The sequence below is a fragment of the Oxyura jamaicensis genome, chromosome 14 (genome assembly GCF_011077185.1).
Source record: "Oxyura jamaicensis isolate SHBP4307 breed ruddy duck chromosome 14, BPBGC_Ojam_1.0, whole genome shotgun sequence".
NCBI lineage: Eukaryota > Metazoa > Chordata > Aves > Anseriformes > Anatidae > Oxyura > Oxyura jamaicensis.
The window spans coordinates 946260-963602 of NC_048906.1; the positions used below are offsets into that span (position 1 = coordinate 946260).

A 17343-nucleotide genomic window follows, 5' to 3' on the forward strand; every position below is an offset into this window, starting at 1 on the left:
TGGCCCCGCGCCAGGTCCCCACCGGGGCGGTGGTGCAGAACCTGGCTCCGTCTCTTTCACACCCTCTCCCCCTCTCTGTGGTGGTGGTTGGTGTCTCAGCAGAGTCACCTACACAGATATGCATTTTCTGAAGGATATATATATATTTTTCCTGGTAAAAAAACAGTGGAAAAACCCCAAGTCAAATTAAACAAGTGCAACAGCAAGGAGGCGGCAGAGGCGGGCTCTGCAGTTACAGCACCAGCCGGGCGCTGATGTCGCTTCAGACAGGAGCTGGAACATGTGCAGCACGAGTGCAGCAGGCCCCAGCCCTGGCAGGACCCAGCCCTGGGTGGCGACGACCATGGCTCAGGGGACGGGGAGCAGTGTCCAGGCTCACGCCCCCCGGCCAAGGCTGACTGTGGGATGCTCTGGCCTGGTGCCCGCTGCCATGGGAAGCTCAGCGAGGTGCACGTGGGTGCTCAGGGGCTGGGGGTACACACTGAGACCTGCTCTGCCACACGCAGCATGACTCTTCAGGGGAGAGTCCTCCCCTCCCTCCCTCCAGGGGACACCCTGAGGACAAACTGCATGAACCCCCCCGCCAGCTGGAGACGCAGCCCTCCTGGCACAGACCCTGCCAGGGGGTGCACCCATAGCTCTGTGGCAGGGCTGGGGGAGCCCAGGCATCCCCGGGGGGGCAGCTGTGGGCACGGCCAGGCTCTCGCACCAACGGGTGGACTGGGAACTTCTGCCAGTTTTAGCCAGGGATGCTCCAGCGCTCAGCATGTCACAGACTTTACTCCCTCAGCATTGCTAAAAGGGAAAAAAAAAAAAATCTACATTTTGACAGTGACTCATCATCTCCCATTCTGGAATCTGTGGGGTTGCTACAACCTACACAAGGCACTTCAGAAAAGCAAAACAATTCTGAATAATAGAGGAAAAAAAAGTTTGAAAAGGATGGGTAATTTCTAGCACTCTTCGAGGGCTCAGCTTTGGTTTTCTCATTATAAAAGTAATCAGGTAATGCACCGGAGCTGCCTTTCAGGTCACCCCCACGCTCCCCCTGGGTTTCCTTCCCATCAGTCGAGCTCGCCAAGGACCGCAGATGCCCAGCGATGGAAGCAGCTGCTGGGGGCTTTCCCCTCTGGAGGCTGGGGGGCCCCATCCTACAGCTGTGCCAGCGCAGCAGGGCAGGGGCGGGATGGGGACCAGGGGCACGAAGCCCCCGTGGCAGCTGGGGAGGCCCCTGGGGCACAGGGCACCAGCAGCGAGAGCAGGCTGGGGGAGCTCCCAGCACTCCTGAGGAAGCCATTTCTTGTCTCGTCTTTAACAGCAAATAAACATTGATTTTTATTTTGAAATGTAATTGACATTGCTATGATAGCAAAGTGAGGGCTGGTGCAACCAGAATCAGTGTAAATAAGCCATGTGCTAGGAAGTAATGAGCTTTGCTGATTGAGTTTATCCTTTTAAATTAATACAACTCTAGGATTCTTTTAAAATAATTTTTCATTTCCCAGCTCAGAGATACTGATGGCAAGAGACAGGCAGGAGTCAGAGCTAGGTCTGCCCGAGGCACAGACCATCAGGACAGGATCCAGCCCTCATTGGTTTCACCAACACCAGGCTGGGGCGGGTTAACTGAAGAGCTCCAGGGAAGGGTTTGCCTTCCAGCATGGTCTTTGGCTGTCAGTAGCTGCGGTGGGCAGCTCAGCAAACAGGACTGGGGAAGGCGTTTCCACCTGGCAGTGGGGGAATCTCTGCACTGACTGGGGGGGGGAAGGCTCATCTCAGCCCCCTTACCCCCCCGTTTCCCTTCCCAGCCACTGCAGGGAACTGCCCCATCTGACCCCCCCAGAGCCAGCCACATACCCCCAGGCCCCATCCTCATCCTTTAACACACCACCCCCTTGTCCAGCCACATGCCAGCCCAGGCTGGGGGCTTGCTGAGCGCCCCTGGGGGCTGCTGTTGGCAGCCAAGGTGCCCAGCACGGCTCTGCCGCCTGCCCCATGCTCCTCTGGCCTCTGCCAAGGGTTTGAGGCCCAGCTCCCACCTCCAAAAGCCGTGCAGCCCCGTCAGCCCCACAGATGGAAACAGGCACTGTTACTGCAATGCTTCACTGAGCCGCTGCCCCTCTGCCCAAGGTGAAGGTTGGACTCAGCACCCACTGGACTCGGCACCCACCCACCGCTCCCAGGCAGCCCTGCAGCTCCCCTTAGTGCCGGGCTCTGCTTCCCCATGCCCCATCCTGCTCCTCACAATCATCTATGCTGCCTTAATGGCCTCTCATTTAACTTACTGAAGCTCACACCCTCTCCTGCGCTTACGTGGACACCACTTCCACACATCAGGTCATGTTGTTTTCTTTCCCTTGGCCTTCCACTGTGATGCTTTTTGGTCCTCACTGCTGCACATCCCGAACCCAGCTCCACCGCGTTCGCAGCCATTTCTCCCCGTCACGGCCGTCACAGAGCTGCAGGCAGGACTCGGGACTATGCCCAGACCCTGCCGTGGTCGGACTGCTGCCGCCCTGCCACCAGCGCTCAGTGTCAGGGCACGAGCCGGGACCAGCCCCAGCCCCGCAGAGGGCACGAAGCCAGCAGCAGAACAGGAGGGAGGAACCAGGGCAGAAACAAGTCCTCCTCCAGCACGAAGCTGAGGCGGTGAGAACAAAATTTGTCAGGAAAGCAAAGGGCAGACCTTTAATTGCCTGCACATCACAGCTGCAAGCTGGGATAACAAACCAAAGGGACAGGACTGGCTCGTTTATTGGAGCACATTTGACCCACGTAGTGTTTCTGAACCCTATGAGAGATCTGTACAACCAGAATGCTAAAAATCAGTGAAAAAAAAACACTCAGAAAGGACAAGGTGGGAAAAACAAGGATCAAAAATTACAAAAAAAAAAAAAAAAAAAAAAAAAAAAAAAGAACTAAGAAGGATCCTGTCTGAATTAATGGCCACTTGTTTAACCAGAATTAATATATAGAGAAGGAACAAGCTGTGGTGCTCTGGTGTCTGCTTCAGCCCCCTGAGCTGTACCAGAGGACAGATTATACCAGAGGCTGCTTAAGTACCTATTTATAATAAGTAGGAGAGAAAGCTGCATTATGATGGGAAGCTGGAGGTTTCACTTCGCCAGTATTAAAATGTCCTCTGAATTTCTAAAAACCTATAAATGACAATTTCATAGCTCTGAAGCATGGCATCTCACACAGGGAGCGCTATTTTAGACTGTGTTGACAGCTGAAGGGGAATGGATCAAAAAATTAAAAACCAGTTGCTGCTCAGGTCCAGGGAATCGTGGCTTGATTACACTTCTTATGGGCAAACAGAGTGAACTTCAAGGCACTAACATATATTCTCAGTGCTTTAAAGGCCAATTCACAGAGCAGAAAACAATTATAAGCCAAATCAGTTCGGAGAATAGACTTAAACAGAAAAGCACAGCTGTGAATAGAGAATGATTTAAGAGTGTTTTACCCCCAAATTCATAACGGAGATGTGGGTTTGCACCGGTTTAAAAGCTGCCTGGTTAATATGTAAACAGCCGTAAAAATAAAAGCATGCCCAACAAAAAGAAGAAAGGAGATATTCATAACTCTGAATTTAAATCAGCAACTCAAAATTGTAGAGCGCTGATAAAGGACACAAACAAACAGTAGAAAAACCATCAAAACATCTTTCCCTGATGCATTAGGATGAACAACAACAACAAAAAGGAGCAATGCTATCTCCTGTTCCTAGACAAAAACGGCAGAAGCGTTAGTCACAGGACGGAGAAACGTTAAATAACTGTTATAACAAGTGCGACATTTCATATGCAGCACAGTCACATCCCAGCGCTCAGAGACACCAAAAGAGCCGAGCGAGCAATTAGCACCGAGGCTTGTGCAGTGCTGAGGGGGGGATCAGCTCTGCCAGGGGTCCTGCCCCAGCCCCTGGGGGTCTCCAGCCTCACAAGGGTGTCCCCAGCCCAGCACCTGGAGGTCGCTGCAGTCAGACCTCCTCTGGATGGGATGGTGCTTCCCACCATCACACATGGCGAGCGATGACAGGACACCCAAAAGAAGGGCCACAAACACAGGGCCGAGGTGGGCAATCTTCAGGGTGAGAGCAAGCAGGCAGCCCACCGGGGATCACGGCCCCAGGCTCCGGCACTTCCCAGCACAGGCAGGACTGCGGCTCCCCGCCTGCCCTCCTGCACGCTCTGGTCCCAGCCCCATGCCACTGATGCCCAACTGCATTTTCAGGGCTGTGAAGAGTAAATCAGTTTTCGAAGGAATCATACAGTACAGACTATCAAGGCTAAAAATATGTAAATCGCCATGGAAAGCGCTGTCAGAGCTTCAGCAAGACTAGGAAGATGCCAAAAGGCAATTTAGAATTTTTGAGCTCACTGCACGAGGCATTAAAAAGGTCACTATTTCTGAAATAAGGATCTTTACAAATAAACACATTTGCTCAGGACTCGGTGAGTCATGCTGGAGCGGAGCACAGAGCATTTCCAACCTAATGCTTTTGACAGGCCACGAGCAGGGCGATCTTTTCATGTTTACAGTTCATCAATAGTTTTTACAGCCACGCAGTCAATCTTTAAAGCGCATTTAGCCTGGGAGGAGGCTTGGCAGGTTGTTTTCCTTGCAAAAATGATATTAAATTTCTTTTTTCTTTCTCTTATAGTGCTGATTTGAAGCTAAGTACTTGAACTTCAAATATGGGATTGCCACTCAAACACCTGCTTTTTTATATACTTCTTGTCACATCTCCCTAACAATATAAATATTTGAAGTTTTCAGCTGATGCACTAAAAGGGACTGCATCCATCAAAACCTATTTGTTTCAGGGAGCTCAGGGGGCATCACGCTGCCTGGCTGCTGGCACAGGAACGCTCGTGAAGGGCAGCGGAGGCTCTGCTGGTCCCTTCGGCCAGGGCCAGGGAAAGGAAAGACGCCTACAAAGAAGCACCTCCCTGTGCACGGCCAGGTTCCCCAAAATTCAGAGCACTTTCCTTTGGACAGCACTTGTGCCAGCCCACCAAAGCCTGGAAGACTTTGCCACTGGGAATGTTCCTCTGAGCTGTGCGAGCAGCAGCATGCTTGGTGCCTGGGGAGCGGGGACAGGGACGGACACAGGAGCAGGGGGTGCTGTGCCCATTACACCAGGGGCACCAGGGCACCACAAGCACATTTCCCCAGCCACCCTGGGCGATCACCTCCCTCTCCTGCCTGCACACGGGATTTTGCTGCCTCAGCCTCCTGCTCTGCCCAGCTGCATCCCCCCGAGCTCCTGCACTCACCTTGACTGCAAACAGGCCTCAGCTTCCCCCAGTGCCTCAAAGCACAGTGCATTTTGCTAGAGAAACTGCAGGGCTTTGAAACAATTCCAGCTCCCACACGGCTCTTCCCTTTTCAGAGGCAGCAACCCGATATAGATTTGAGGAGGGGGGGGGGAAGAGAAAAAAAATGTAAAAGACCCTGAGAAGCCCAGGCAAGCAGAAAGCTCCGCAGCTGGTGCCAGAGCTTTCCATTTCCTTCCTACTTTGCCTTAATTCATGCACCAGAGCCCACCCTACTGCTGTTGAAGCTAGGAGGTGTTTCACCATCAGCTCCGAGCGCAGCAGGGCTGTGCACCCACCGATGCAGCCACCCCCACCCGCGCTGTTCCTGCAGGTCCCTTCCCCTGCCCTCGGCTCAGGCTCGCACAGGGAGCACAGCTTTGCCCCCAGCCTCGCTCAGCTCATGGCACACATCCTCCAGGGAGAGCGGTGCCCTGTGGCAGCACTTTTAATGGGTCTGTCACAGCTGCAGCTCAGCAGCCCGGGTGTTGCTCTGTGCTCATGGCACACACCTGCTCTCGCTCCTGCTGATGCACCCGCGGTGCCTGGGGCCGGAGGAGGCCACCAGGCTGCACCCGAGGGCAGGGCTGGGGTGGTCTGTGCAGCCTGGGGGCAGCCCCAGTGTCTGTGCTGGGTGTCAGAGCCCTCACCACGGCCCTGGAAATAAGTTCTGCATGAGAGGAGCTGAAACAACACACAGCCAGGCGCTGCTACAGCCCGAGAGGAGCTAGCTAAGATGAAACCCAGAACCAGGCACAAAGCTCCCAGACACCAATGGGACATTCTGCTTTTCCTACTTTGTTGCTCATTCTGGGGGGTCCAAACTGACAATGCAGATGATTTCTAAGTGTGTGCCTGCTCTCATGTATCCTGAACCTCCTTGCTTAAGAGAGGGGACCGCTCCCGAGACCCTTGCGGTGCAGCACGCAGCACACCATGTGAGCACCGAGCTGCTGCAGCTTTACCAGCACCGAGCTGGCACCAGGCTGCAGGATGACGGACACCAGCTCGGACGTACCAAGAGCAGGTGACGGATGCGGGCACCGCACGTTTCAGCAGGCAGAGTGCCACCCGCTGTGCACCCCAGCGCGCCGTTCGCTCCCCGGGGAGCAGAGCTCCCGCTCGGTGCCGACAGGCTGCGGCTGCGAGAACGCGGCTCCCGGCGGAGGCGCTGACACGTCTGTCTGTCACTTCAGCCGTCAGAGAGCTGGGACAAACACAGAAGCCACACGGCACACGTCTACACGGGTGCTGGGGCTCAGCCAGGAGAGCCCCTCTTGCGGCAGCCCCTGCGGGGACCTTCCCACCGCATCCTCCTGGCCGAGCTGCGGGGCACAGGCTTAGCACAGCAGCAATGGGGACTGGGGCAGGCTGGGCGATTCGCAGAGTGGGTGTTATTGAGAATGAATGTGATGAGCATGCACATCACCTCCCTCAGGGTCTCATCGCCATCCTCATGCCCTCACTGGACCGTGCTTCAATTGTTTGGTGACAGAGGCAGAAGATACGGGTCCTGTCTCTCCCCCAAGCCAAGGGATCTCACACCTTGGACTGCCATTTTCCTGCCCTACTAAAGGCAGGATCACTCTTGTCCTTCAGCTTTTCCTGTTGAAGGGGAGGCCAAAGACTAACGCAGATCAAACACTTTCTTCCTTGGCTGGAGCATGCTGAGGAATGAGAAGAAATTCCCCAGGAGGGGATCGAAGGAGGCTGCACGAGGCAGCCAGCCCATCCTCAGCCCACCGACTCACGGCAGCACCTCAGGCTGGCGGGGGCAAGAGGCGAGGCCCCGGGGTGCTGCCCCCGGCCACGTCTCCCCAGCTCTGCACGGCTGCCGTGCTGCGATGAGGCCAAGAGAGCAGCGTGCCGCCACCGCCAAATGGAGGGCTTGGCAAGGATGCTGCACAGCCTGGTGGCAGTCGCTGCCTCGACTGGGTGCGAAGGCAACGCTGGAGCTGTTGCAGGCTGAGGACAGCACGCAAAGACGACATGGAAAGGGCAGCTGTGTGAGGAAGGGGCAGCCACCCTGCCCGGCTGCAGCGGGAGGCAGCCCAGCAGCAGAGCAGCAGGAGGCTCGTGCAGCCCCTTGCGATCGCTCGTGTGATGGCGTGGTGTGATGTGCTGCTGCTGCGGCACTGGGGCACTGACAGCTGCCAAAACCTGGGCAGTACAGGCCAGCCTGGCACGGGAGATCTGCTCCAGGCTCCCTCCTGACCACGGAGCAGCCCTGTGGGGAGGGAAAGAGGGGGCAGTCCGGGGCCCACGGATTGGGTGTGGAGGACACGAGTGGTAGGATCAAGGTCCCAGCAGCATAAGCCAATGCTGATTTTAAGAAGTTAAAATCAGGAGCACTTTAAAAAGGTAGTCACTTGTTGGTAACCTCTTTGGGGCTTGCTTTCCCCTCCCTTTACGGCTCCAGGCACGAATTGAGAGTAAGGGTACAATTATGGGACAATTACCAAATCACCAAATAAACTGGAAGAGCGAGCATTTGCAAGGCACGAGCCCAAATGTCACCCTCAAATGCTGCCTTTTGTTAGTGCTTTCCGCAGGCTGAGTCACGCCTTCGTGCTGCTCATTCACCATCCCGGAGCTCAGGGATCTGCTCGCTGCCCCCGCCTGCCCCGGAGCCGTGGCTCCTGCTCCCAGCCCAACCCTGCTCTTGGAACACAAACCTTGTGGCACAAAGCAATGCCCAGAGCCCGCTGTGAGGCAGCAGGACCACTGGTGCGGTGCTGCTCCTGCTCCTGCGCCTCATGGCTGCTTTCCTTGCCTGCTCTCCGCCCTTCCCTGCCTGCCTTGCCATCGCAGTGTGGCCCTGTTCTCTGTATGATAAAGCAACGCGGCTCCCAATAACCCGACGTGGTGACAGCTGAGCATCCTCTGCAGCCCGACAGCGCCAGGTTTGTCTATAGATTGTGGTGTCAGGAGATAAGAAACAGGCAATATCTGAGAACATCATCATGCGATATTACCTGTTCAGCAGCCATAATAATTTCTCCTTCCTCTCTCCATGATGACTATGAAAAAAAAGGATATTTTCAAGCCTGACAAATGCAGTCATCCAGTGTGCAAGCGAGTTTTGCAAGTGTTAGGAAGACAAACACATCTCAGCTGTCGCACCACACATTTCAAACAGCAGCAAAGCCCCGTTGCGATGGGACTGCTCCTCCTGGGCTCTGTTTGGCGAGCTGACCACGGCACGGCGCAGCCCCAGCACAGGGGGGCAGCCCCAAGGCATGGCCAGAGCAGCAGGGCTGGAGGAGGGACCGCGGCAGTTCCAGAATTAGTATTCCTGGCAGCCACAGCCACGCGTGCACCTTGACTGCAGCGTGCACCAGCCTCTGCGAGCCTGGCGGCCAGTGGCACGTAGGGAAATGCAGAATACCGAGTTACCATACGAGCACTTTGTCACCGTGCTGCTGTGGTGATGAACGAGCAGGCATTCACACACGGGAGCACTCCTCAGGTGTGCTGCCTTGCATCCCCTCCTACCTCGGACAGACGAGGGCCCACAGCTGGCAAGGGCAGCCAGTGCTCAATTATTTTGGCTAGGAAATCCTGCGCACAAGCACTGGTGCACCGCTGGTCACACGATGTGCCTCTGATTCAGAAAACGTCCAAGAGAAGTTGATGTTCTGCAGCCTGGCTCCGATATAACCAGTCCAAAGGACGTCGGACAGCTCAAAGCATGGAGCATACCTGGCCTGAACTTCCTATTTTGAAAAATTCTGTTAAGTAACTGCTGAAAGCAGATGGTTAAAAGGTAACACAAATGCCAGATAAGAAAATGTACGAAGCGCCCCTGAGTCACCAGGGCTGAGCCTGGCAGCCCGTGACACGAGCAGTGTTTGCACTCATGGTTGTGTAACAGATCCCCGGCGCGGCGAGGCAGCGTGCTCGTGCTTGCTGCTCAGCACTGCTCCGAAACCTCTCCTCTCTGCGGAGCTGTGCAGAGCCTCGCTGATGCACATGAGCCAAGAGAAGACACCAGTTGTCACCCAGGCACTGTCATTCTTTACCACAGCAGGTGTCTTCTTAATCAAAGAAATATCTCGAGACGCCCGCTGCTGCGTTTCCCCAGAGCGAGCCGTGGCTCATTACAGACCGTGCTGGAGGACTGCATGAAATGAATGGCAACACGGCTGTGCTCCCCAGGGTGCTTATCCTTCAGAAAAAAGCAACAAAACCTCGTGGTGCTAAGCTCAAGTGCAAGCCAGAGTGGAGCCCCCAGCGAGCCCCTAGAAGGGGACGTGGGAGCCTCCATCTCAACACCAAGCCTCAAGCCAAAGTGCAGCCAAGCACCAACTGCAATCTTCTCAAGGGTCATGTAAACAATTAAAGTGACTTTTAGGTGCCGTAGCACAGTTCCAGCCCTTACCAAGGTCAGAGCAGGGGAGCAGGCAGGCAGAGTCCCCCGGTTCTTCCCAGCACCCATGGGCACGAGGAACCCCTCACCGATTGCACCCTGAGGCACGTCGCTGCTGGCTGCCTGTGGCGCGTCCCAGTGGCTCCGGGAGTGGGGTGGGCGCCTCCCCTTGGGCATCTCGGAGGCACCCTCAGGTGCGGGTGTGCATTCCTAGCAGTGGATACGCCACAGCTGCACCCTGCCAGTGCGCCTCTGTCAGCCGCAGACCTCATCGGCAAGGTGAGCCAGGGATGCAGCCTGGCCTGCCGCGTGCCACCCCGTATTTATGGGTTAATCCATCTCTAGAATTATAAGAGCAATTTTGATCCTCCTGGAAAAGGAGGCTGATGTCTATTTATGAAGTGTACCTCGCGTTCATTGAAAATCCATGGTGAGATCCATGTGAAAACTAACCACCGAGACGCAAGAAGCACTGAGCAAGTTTAACTTTGTGGCTGGTTCCCCTGCCCCATCCCAAACAGCACGGGCAATCGCAGGGGCTCACAGATCTCCGTGCCTGGCCCCTCACCCTGCACTGCTGAGAGGTGCCGGCGGTGCCAGGGACAACGGGGTGGCCGGGCTGTGCCGGTGGTCGGGGAGGGGTCTGCACCCCCCGGGACCAGCGGTGAGGGTGCTGTGCGCCCCCCGGGAGCTGTGTGAGCCCAGCCCCAATGAATCCACCCAGACCATGCCGACCTGCACACGATGAAAGGCAAAAAGCTCCTGCAAAGAGAAGTGATTTGCCAGAGCCGTGTAACTCCGGGCGGCGGAGCCAAGCATCGCCGCTGCTCTCCCCAGTCCCTGTGCACGCGGTGCTGGTGTTGCCACCCCGGGCAGCGGGCAGGATCCGGCCATTGGGGCGGCCTCCCCCCGCCACGGCTGTGCTCCCCAGCCACCAGCCCCAGCGCTCGGGCTTTCAGCCTTCATTAGCCACCCCTAATTATTTACAGCCATAATGGAGATAGTGACCTTGCATGGAAAAAAACAACACTTGAGCCTCATTCAGATTCAGACTTCCACCTCTATTAAACAGTAACAGCTCTTGAGATGACAGACTCTGCACCACGCCTATGCAGCAGTAAAATGCCTGTTTCTGAGCTGTTTGCAGCATACATTTTACTCATCACGTGCTGCTCACAGGCAATGTGGGAGCTAGCTCCCTACACTGCCCCAGACGATGGGATTTTTGTCCTGACAAATGCCGCAGCATCCCACAAGGGTAAATTCTGCACCCGCTGTTCCAAGCGCCAATTCCTCAAAGCAGAGCTGGTGGGAGCGAGCCGAGGCACAGATCTGGGTACCTTCAAACCATCAGTGAGATGCGGCTGCACAGCTGCCTGAAAGCACAGCACTGGCTGGCAGGCGGCGTGGGCCCGGCTCCGTCCAGGAGGATTTTTTATGGCTCTTGGCATTTGGCCACGTGCCACAGGCACATGGGGCTGGAGCAGGCCAGAGGTGCAGCCTGATTTCCATCTCCATTAGAGGACAGTAATTAATGCCTATTCAACATATTCTCCACCAAGCCAAAGTTTAGGGATTTCCCAAGTCAGAGGTGACACCTGGGGCACCACACGCAGATTGCTGACCCCATGCTTGATGCTTTTGTCCAATCCTGTTTTGACCCCAGTGCCACAACTGGCCCCATCCTGCCCATGCTCAGTGCTGTCCTGTGTGGAGAGGCTTTCTGGGGGCAGGAGGGAAGGGTGGTTGAGCCTGTGGCATGGCAATTTCCTCAGGTCATCTCAGATGGGTAACCGTGCCCTCCTCACCTTCACCCATCACTATAATCTTAGGTGCCTCTGTTATTTAATTTCTATCACACAATTTAATTTAATGCTTCCTCATCCTCATACTCTGGGGAAGAGGACACTGTCACTCCACCCATCCTCCCCAGCCCTCCCACGCCCTTACGCTGTCCCATGTCCCCATCCATCACTTCCAGCCCACGCCGATGCTCCCCGACCCGTGCGTTCCCTCCGCGCACCGCTGGCTTTCCCGGCTCCCCATGCGTTGCCTGCACAGGGTGGAGCAGAGGGGACAGTCACTCACCGGGGCTGCCCCTGCGGTGACACGGAGCCACCGCGTGCCGGGGATGCCGGCATGGCTGAGCAACGAGCGCTTGGAGCTGCACCGGAGACACCACGAGCGCCACGGAAAAGTGTGAGATTGCAGGACGGGTTGTTGATGAGAATCTATTACAGACACCAACCAGACAGAGGAACAGGATGAGCAGCTCCTTAAATACCCACCTATAATGAGTAGCGAGAAAAAGCGCTCTATCATGGATGATTGCAATCTCAGGGACATTTGCTTGGCGCTTTTAAAAATTAAAGATAATAACTTTCTAACAGAAACAATATTGCTGTCACCTTGGGGAAATTCTCTGCTTGGCCTCATTCAGAGGGACTGAGAGGAGCTGGAAGCAGGCAAAGAGCTGGTGGCTGTCCAGGCGCAGCTGCTTGCAGCCCAGTTTAACGCCTTCGCGGCGAACCAGCTCAGCTCAGCGGAGCCAAAAGCAAACATGGGCACAACTGACTGGGGGAAAATGTCAACACAGAGCCACGGCGGTGGCTTGGGAGCTGTGGCAGGATGCCTTCCTGACACCCCGAGCTTCCGTCAGACCTGCCAAGGAGAGGAACTGAACGTTGCAATTAAACAATCAAAAGTCAGGACTTCTGATATTGGTAGAAGCTAACGGGATCAGTTAAAATAAATCTGCAACCAAAAGCTTTAAGCAAAAGAAGGAGGACTCTTTAGATGTGTTAGAAGAAAGGAGCCTCACCGCTGGTGTTAACTTCCCTGCTAGAGGAGGACGGTACAACTGTCAGGCACGAAGCAGAAGTGACACACAATTCATCGCGCACTTCTGCCCCGTACTTGGAGACAAACAGGCTCCCGTACCCCATCGGGGATTAGGGAGGATGCTAAACAGCCACTGGACGTGTAAACATGAAATTGGCAGCACCAAGGAACTTTGTCCCAGGAGTATTAATAGAGCAGCCTAAGGTCTGAAACTATAGGTCTAAAATGGATTTGAATAAATCTTGGCATTTTGGTGAAATTCTGGAAGACGGGAAAAGCTGGTGAATGCTTAATTAGACTGTGCTGGTCATCACAAGTGATGGCAATGGTAGGAACTGGATTACTCAGTGTCAGCTCTGGGCTAGTGCACGGAGGCAGCAGCAGGGAGGAGCCAGGGGATGTGAAAAATGGCTAACAGCCTCATGGAAAATAGATCCATCAAACATCACACATTTTTCTTGTTACGGTTACCAATTTAGTTGATAAAGGAAGCCATTATCATAACACATTTAGAGCTCCACAAGCTATTTGATTTAGCTCTCCTGAAAAAGTAAAATAGTTTTATGCAGAATCAACATCACTTTACTAAAGGGAGTGGCAAGCAGATTGCAGAGATTATAAATTGTTTTCCAGTGGGATATTTCTACGTGGGATCTGTTACTAGACTAGTGTTGAGCTATAACAATGTCTTTATTAATGATAACATGAATTAATTGTGGATAAAAGGTGCAAATGGCAAAGGAGAGTCTGACTGGAGTACCAATGGATGATGGAGGTGGGTCAGGCGCACGGGGCAGCTCTGTACGGTGGGCTCATTTAGCAACGGCTGGTTTTATACAGCCAAGCCCAAGGCTTTCCATTTAGGAGAGCAAGTTGCAGTTCCGGTGTCGGAGATGATGTCCTGACAGGCAGCAGCACAGAAAGGACTTGGGGTGGTGCTGGTTAACCACCAGCATGAGCTGCAGGGAGATGCTGGAGCGAAAAGGGATGAAGATGTACCCAGCGGTGTACAACCATTAAGAACAGGCAGAAATAAGGATAAATGGCTCGTGTGGCTAAGCGAGGCTTAAATATCACAGATTAATCTTCATGTTCAAAGAAAGTTAGGAAAATTAGTAGGAGTTACACAGAGGAGAAGGCAGAGCAGGAAGCCGTGAGCCTTGCCAGAGGGGAGCAGGAGCGAAGCTCATTTGTTCCCAGCACTGTGCCATCCACTCACAGCACCTGCAGTAACATTTAAAACCTAGACAGATTTCACACACACACACACACACAAAAAAAAAAAAAAAAAAAACAACAACAACAAACAAACAAACAAAAAACAGAAAAAGTTCTCTGAGGTCAGCAGAGGGAATGGACCGCCGGCACACACCGTGCTCCTGCTGCTGCGGGGACTGGGGATGGTCCAGGCCCGAGGCACAGCGTGCTCAGGAACGGCCCCGCAGCCACGTCCCCTAAAATGCCCCAAGCCCCCGGCAAGGGGGCCACAGCACCGACAGGCTGGCAGGACAGGAGGACAGATGGGACAGAAGGATGCCGGAGTATCCACCGGAGGCAGCTGAGCAGCGCTCGTGGTTCTCCAGAAATGACGGAGCACATTATTCCTGCCAGTTATGATGGAGGAGGAAAGAGAGAGCACCACATCGTCTTCAAAACCCCGCATTTCACACAGCCCCGGCTGGATCCTCCCGCTACCTCTGCCTGTTCCATGCCCACACGGTGCCGTGGAGCCAGTCCCAAGCTGCACCATGCAGCAAGGAGCCCGAGGAGGCTCCCAGTGTTTAACGATGCTGAATTTAATTAAGTCTGATGAAAACCAAAGTTCTTTTATTTGCCTAAAACAACACAAGCCCTAAACAGCAATTTCTCAACTTCAGCATCCCCAAAGTTCCGCAGAGCTCCCTACCTTCTGTGCCAAAAAGAAGCCAAAGAAGAAAACAGTGTGTGCCAGAGCCACAGGGCACCAGCAACCTGCCCCTGTCCCATCAGGGCGGGAAGTACAGCAAGGTGGCTGTGAAGTATTTGCATATCAGAGAAGTGATGGTTACAATCCAAACACTGCAATTTAAAACAAAGGCTGTCCTAGCACAGCAGTCTGCGAACACCTGCCTTGACTCCAGGTACCAAGTCAATCACCAATTTGTGTTTTCCAGCGTGGGTGTCTCTACAGAGGTCTGCTGCGGCTCCATTCAAGATTTATCCGCTTTTGCCCATGGGCTTTGTAGGGCCACGTGATGCGAGGCGCTCCCACGCAGGCACTGCGTGTGTGACTGACATGTATTTAAAGAGCAGCTGCCACGTAGCGAGCACCCAACACTCACTTTGGTCATTTTAATAATCTGCTCTGAACGCTCAGCCGGACGAGGGAACGGAGCTCTCCATCTAATTCCTTCATCGCAGCACACATTAAATCCCTGTTGGGGGTGGAAATCTCAAGGCCCAGGCGCTTCCCAAAGAGCAGAGGCTCTGCTCAGTGCTCAAAGCACAGCCTGCACCCCAGGAGAACGGGCCCTCTGCACTGATCAGAGTCACTCCCAGCTCGGGATGATGGAGTGCTATGCTCCTGCTTCTCCAGCCGGATACAAGGAGCACGCAGCAATCTGGGGCCCATCCAGCAGCAGGCCCACAACCCGCTGCCCTGAGGGCCTCTGGTGAGCGCCCCACAGAGCCCACTCCCCACGGCAGGGCACTGCACGAATGGCCCTTGCTGGGGGGAGCCCGGCCCTGCAGGGAGGGCGGCTGCCCCAGCACCACCTCGGCTCACGGTCCGAGGCATGCGGCCACTTCTCCAGCAACACCCGGGGATGATGAGCGGCACCGTGCGGCCCCAGCAGCAGAGCAGGTGGCCCCACGCACTCCACTGAGCATGGGGTGGTGCAGGGTGGCGGTGGGGTGGTTTCAGGTGGGACGCCCCCTGCCCAGATCTCGACTGGGCACCTCCACTGCCCGCCCGCACTCCACGGCCACACGCAAGGGAAGCCAGAGCCCACGTCAGTGTGCAGAGCCAGCACGGCCCTGTGCAGAGCTCTGCACCCGCTCATGCCCGACCCACAAGGGACAGCCAGCAGTGGGCATGGATGAGCCCCACGGCAAGTGCATCCCCACTGCTCCCTGCCCTGTGCCCGGGCTCGGGGCACTGACCTGTGATTCAGCTCCGAGCTCCGGCACGGCACCGTTAAGCCCTTTTCTGAGCATGCTGTGCCCGAGAGACCAGGGTTGCACCAGCTTCTTCCAAAGCAGTGATTTATGGCAGTGAGGGAAACATAAAGCATCCACCGAAAAAAACCCACAGCCAGCAAAAATAAGAATTTTGGAAATTACTCATGCCTCCAGTGATCCCATCTCTCACAGCCCTGTCTGCTGCCTCCCCTGTTCCCTCAGCCTGAGAAGGGAGACAGATTATCTCCAATTATTTATTATGGAATTAGAGCGTGATCCAAAACCTCCTTGAATCAATAAGAAAGCCCCGACTGACTTCACCGGGTCTAGGATTGAGCACCAGGAACAGGCAGGAGATTTCTGCATCTGTGGCCGTGACACACCGAGAACTTTCCGATGTGGCAGGCGCAGCTCAGCTGCCACGGCTCACTGGCCCCTGCCATCAGGCGCTGCTCCGGGGTGGGGGAGCCTGGCACCACCAGGGCCACAGCTCCCCATTAGCTTGCAGGCCACCAACTACTGCCATTGATGTGAAAACTTAGTGCCCAGGGTGATTCCATCGGCCATTTTTGCTGCACAGGTACCAGCACCCGGGCTCCACTCAGGCTCGCGGTTAAGCACTGCCTGTTGTTGCTTGTGTAAATCTCAGCCAGGAACTTTGGGCTGCAACCGCCCCCCGAGCACAGCAATGTGCTGCAGGACCACCGCAGCAGCGGGGTGCTGCTGCAGCAGGGGCAAAGCAGCAGGGTGAAGCTGAGAGGCTGGAGCCCGGCCGTGGGGCAACCCACGCGGGGCGTGGGGCACAGTCCCTGAAGGACAGAGGGAGAAGCAGCGGTGGGGCAGCAGCAGGACACCTTGCCCCGCTCTGCTGCTCCGAGGGGAAGGGCTGGCATGCCGCTGGGGCTGGGCTGCTGGACTGCGCGGTGCACCCGGTGCCTGCAGAGCCCTTGCTGGGGAGCGGCTGCGGGGATGTGCTCGCCGACCGACCCGCGTCAAGGCGAGCCCCGGGGCCCGGAGCGGGACCTGTGGCCGCTCAGCCCGAGGCGCGCCGCGCTGACAGCGGGCACCCGCAGCCGCACCGCGCCGCTCGGGGCAGGCACCGCGGCTGCCCGCAGCCAACCCCGCTCCCCGCCGCCCGTGGCACCCCGCGTCCTGCGTGTGCGGGAGCCACGGAGAAAGTTTCCCCCGGCCGTGCCGGGCCCCCCGGTGCCCCTCCTGCGTGGGCAGGGGCCGGCGGCCGGAGGAGCTCCGCCCGGGGGGCGCGGGGCGCGGGGCCCGGCGCTGGGGGTCCCGGGGCGCCCCCGCCCTCCCCCGAACTTCTGGGCTGGGCAGGGCCCCGGCGAGCGGCCGGGGGCGGCGGGGCGGCCGGCGGGCGGTCGGTACCTTCCAGGCAGCACGTCCTCCAGAGCCCCGAGTGGGTCATCACCTCCTCGTTCTTGCGGCTCGTGTCGTTGTCGTTGGTGGACTTAGTCCTGCACACGCCGCGCGAGTAGAGCCAGTAGTCGGTGCCCACCGCGATGGTCATCAGGCTGAAGGCTGCGAAGGCTCCCACCGTGGTGATGAGCATCTGGACGCCTCTGTCACACATCCTCATGCTGCTTCATCCTACGGCGGCGGCTCGCAGGGGAAGGGCCGGCGCCGCCGCCCGCC

At 56.1% G+C, this 17343-nt stretch overlaps 1 protein-coding gene and 1 long non-coding RNA gene across 2 annotated transcripts in view; both read right to left on the reverse strand.

Annotated features, from left to right (window-relative positions):
• Positions 1–17337, reverse strand: part of CACNG3 (calcium voltage-gated channel auxiliary subunit gamma 3) — a 28454-nt gene extending 11117 nt beyond the window's left edge. Inside the window, exon 1 of the mRNA XM_035339354.1 lies at positions 17077–17337. Within this exon, the coding sequence (XP_035195245.1) occupies positions 17077–17287 (211 nt within the window). The 5' untranslated portion in view covers positions 17288–17337. The remainder of the gene's footprint in view (positions 1–17076) is intronic.
• Positions 146–13736, reverse strand: LOC118174188. The gene is made up of 3 exons (XR_004754582.1): positions 5286–13736; positions 577–795; positions 146–511 (listed from the first exon to the last, which is right to left on the reverse strand). It is a non-coding gene; the product is annotated as an uncharacterized LOC118174188 (long non-coding RNA).
• Positions 17338–17343: the final 6 nt, after the last annotated feature.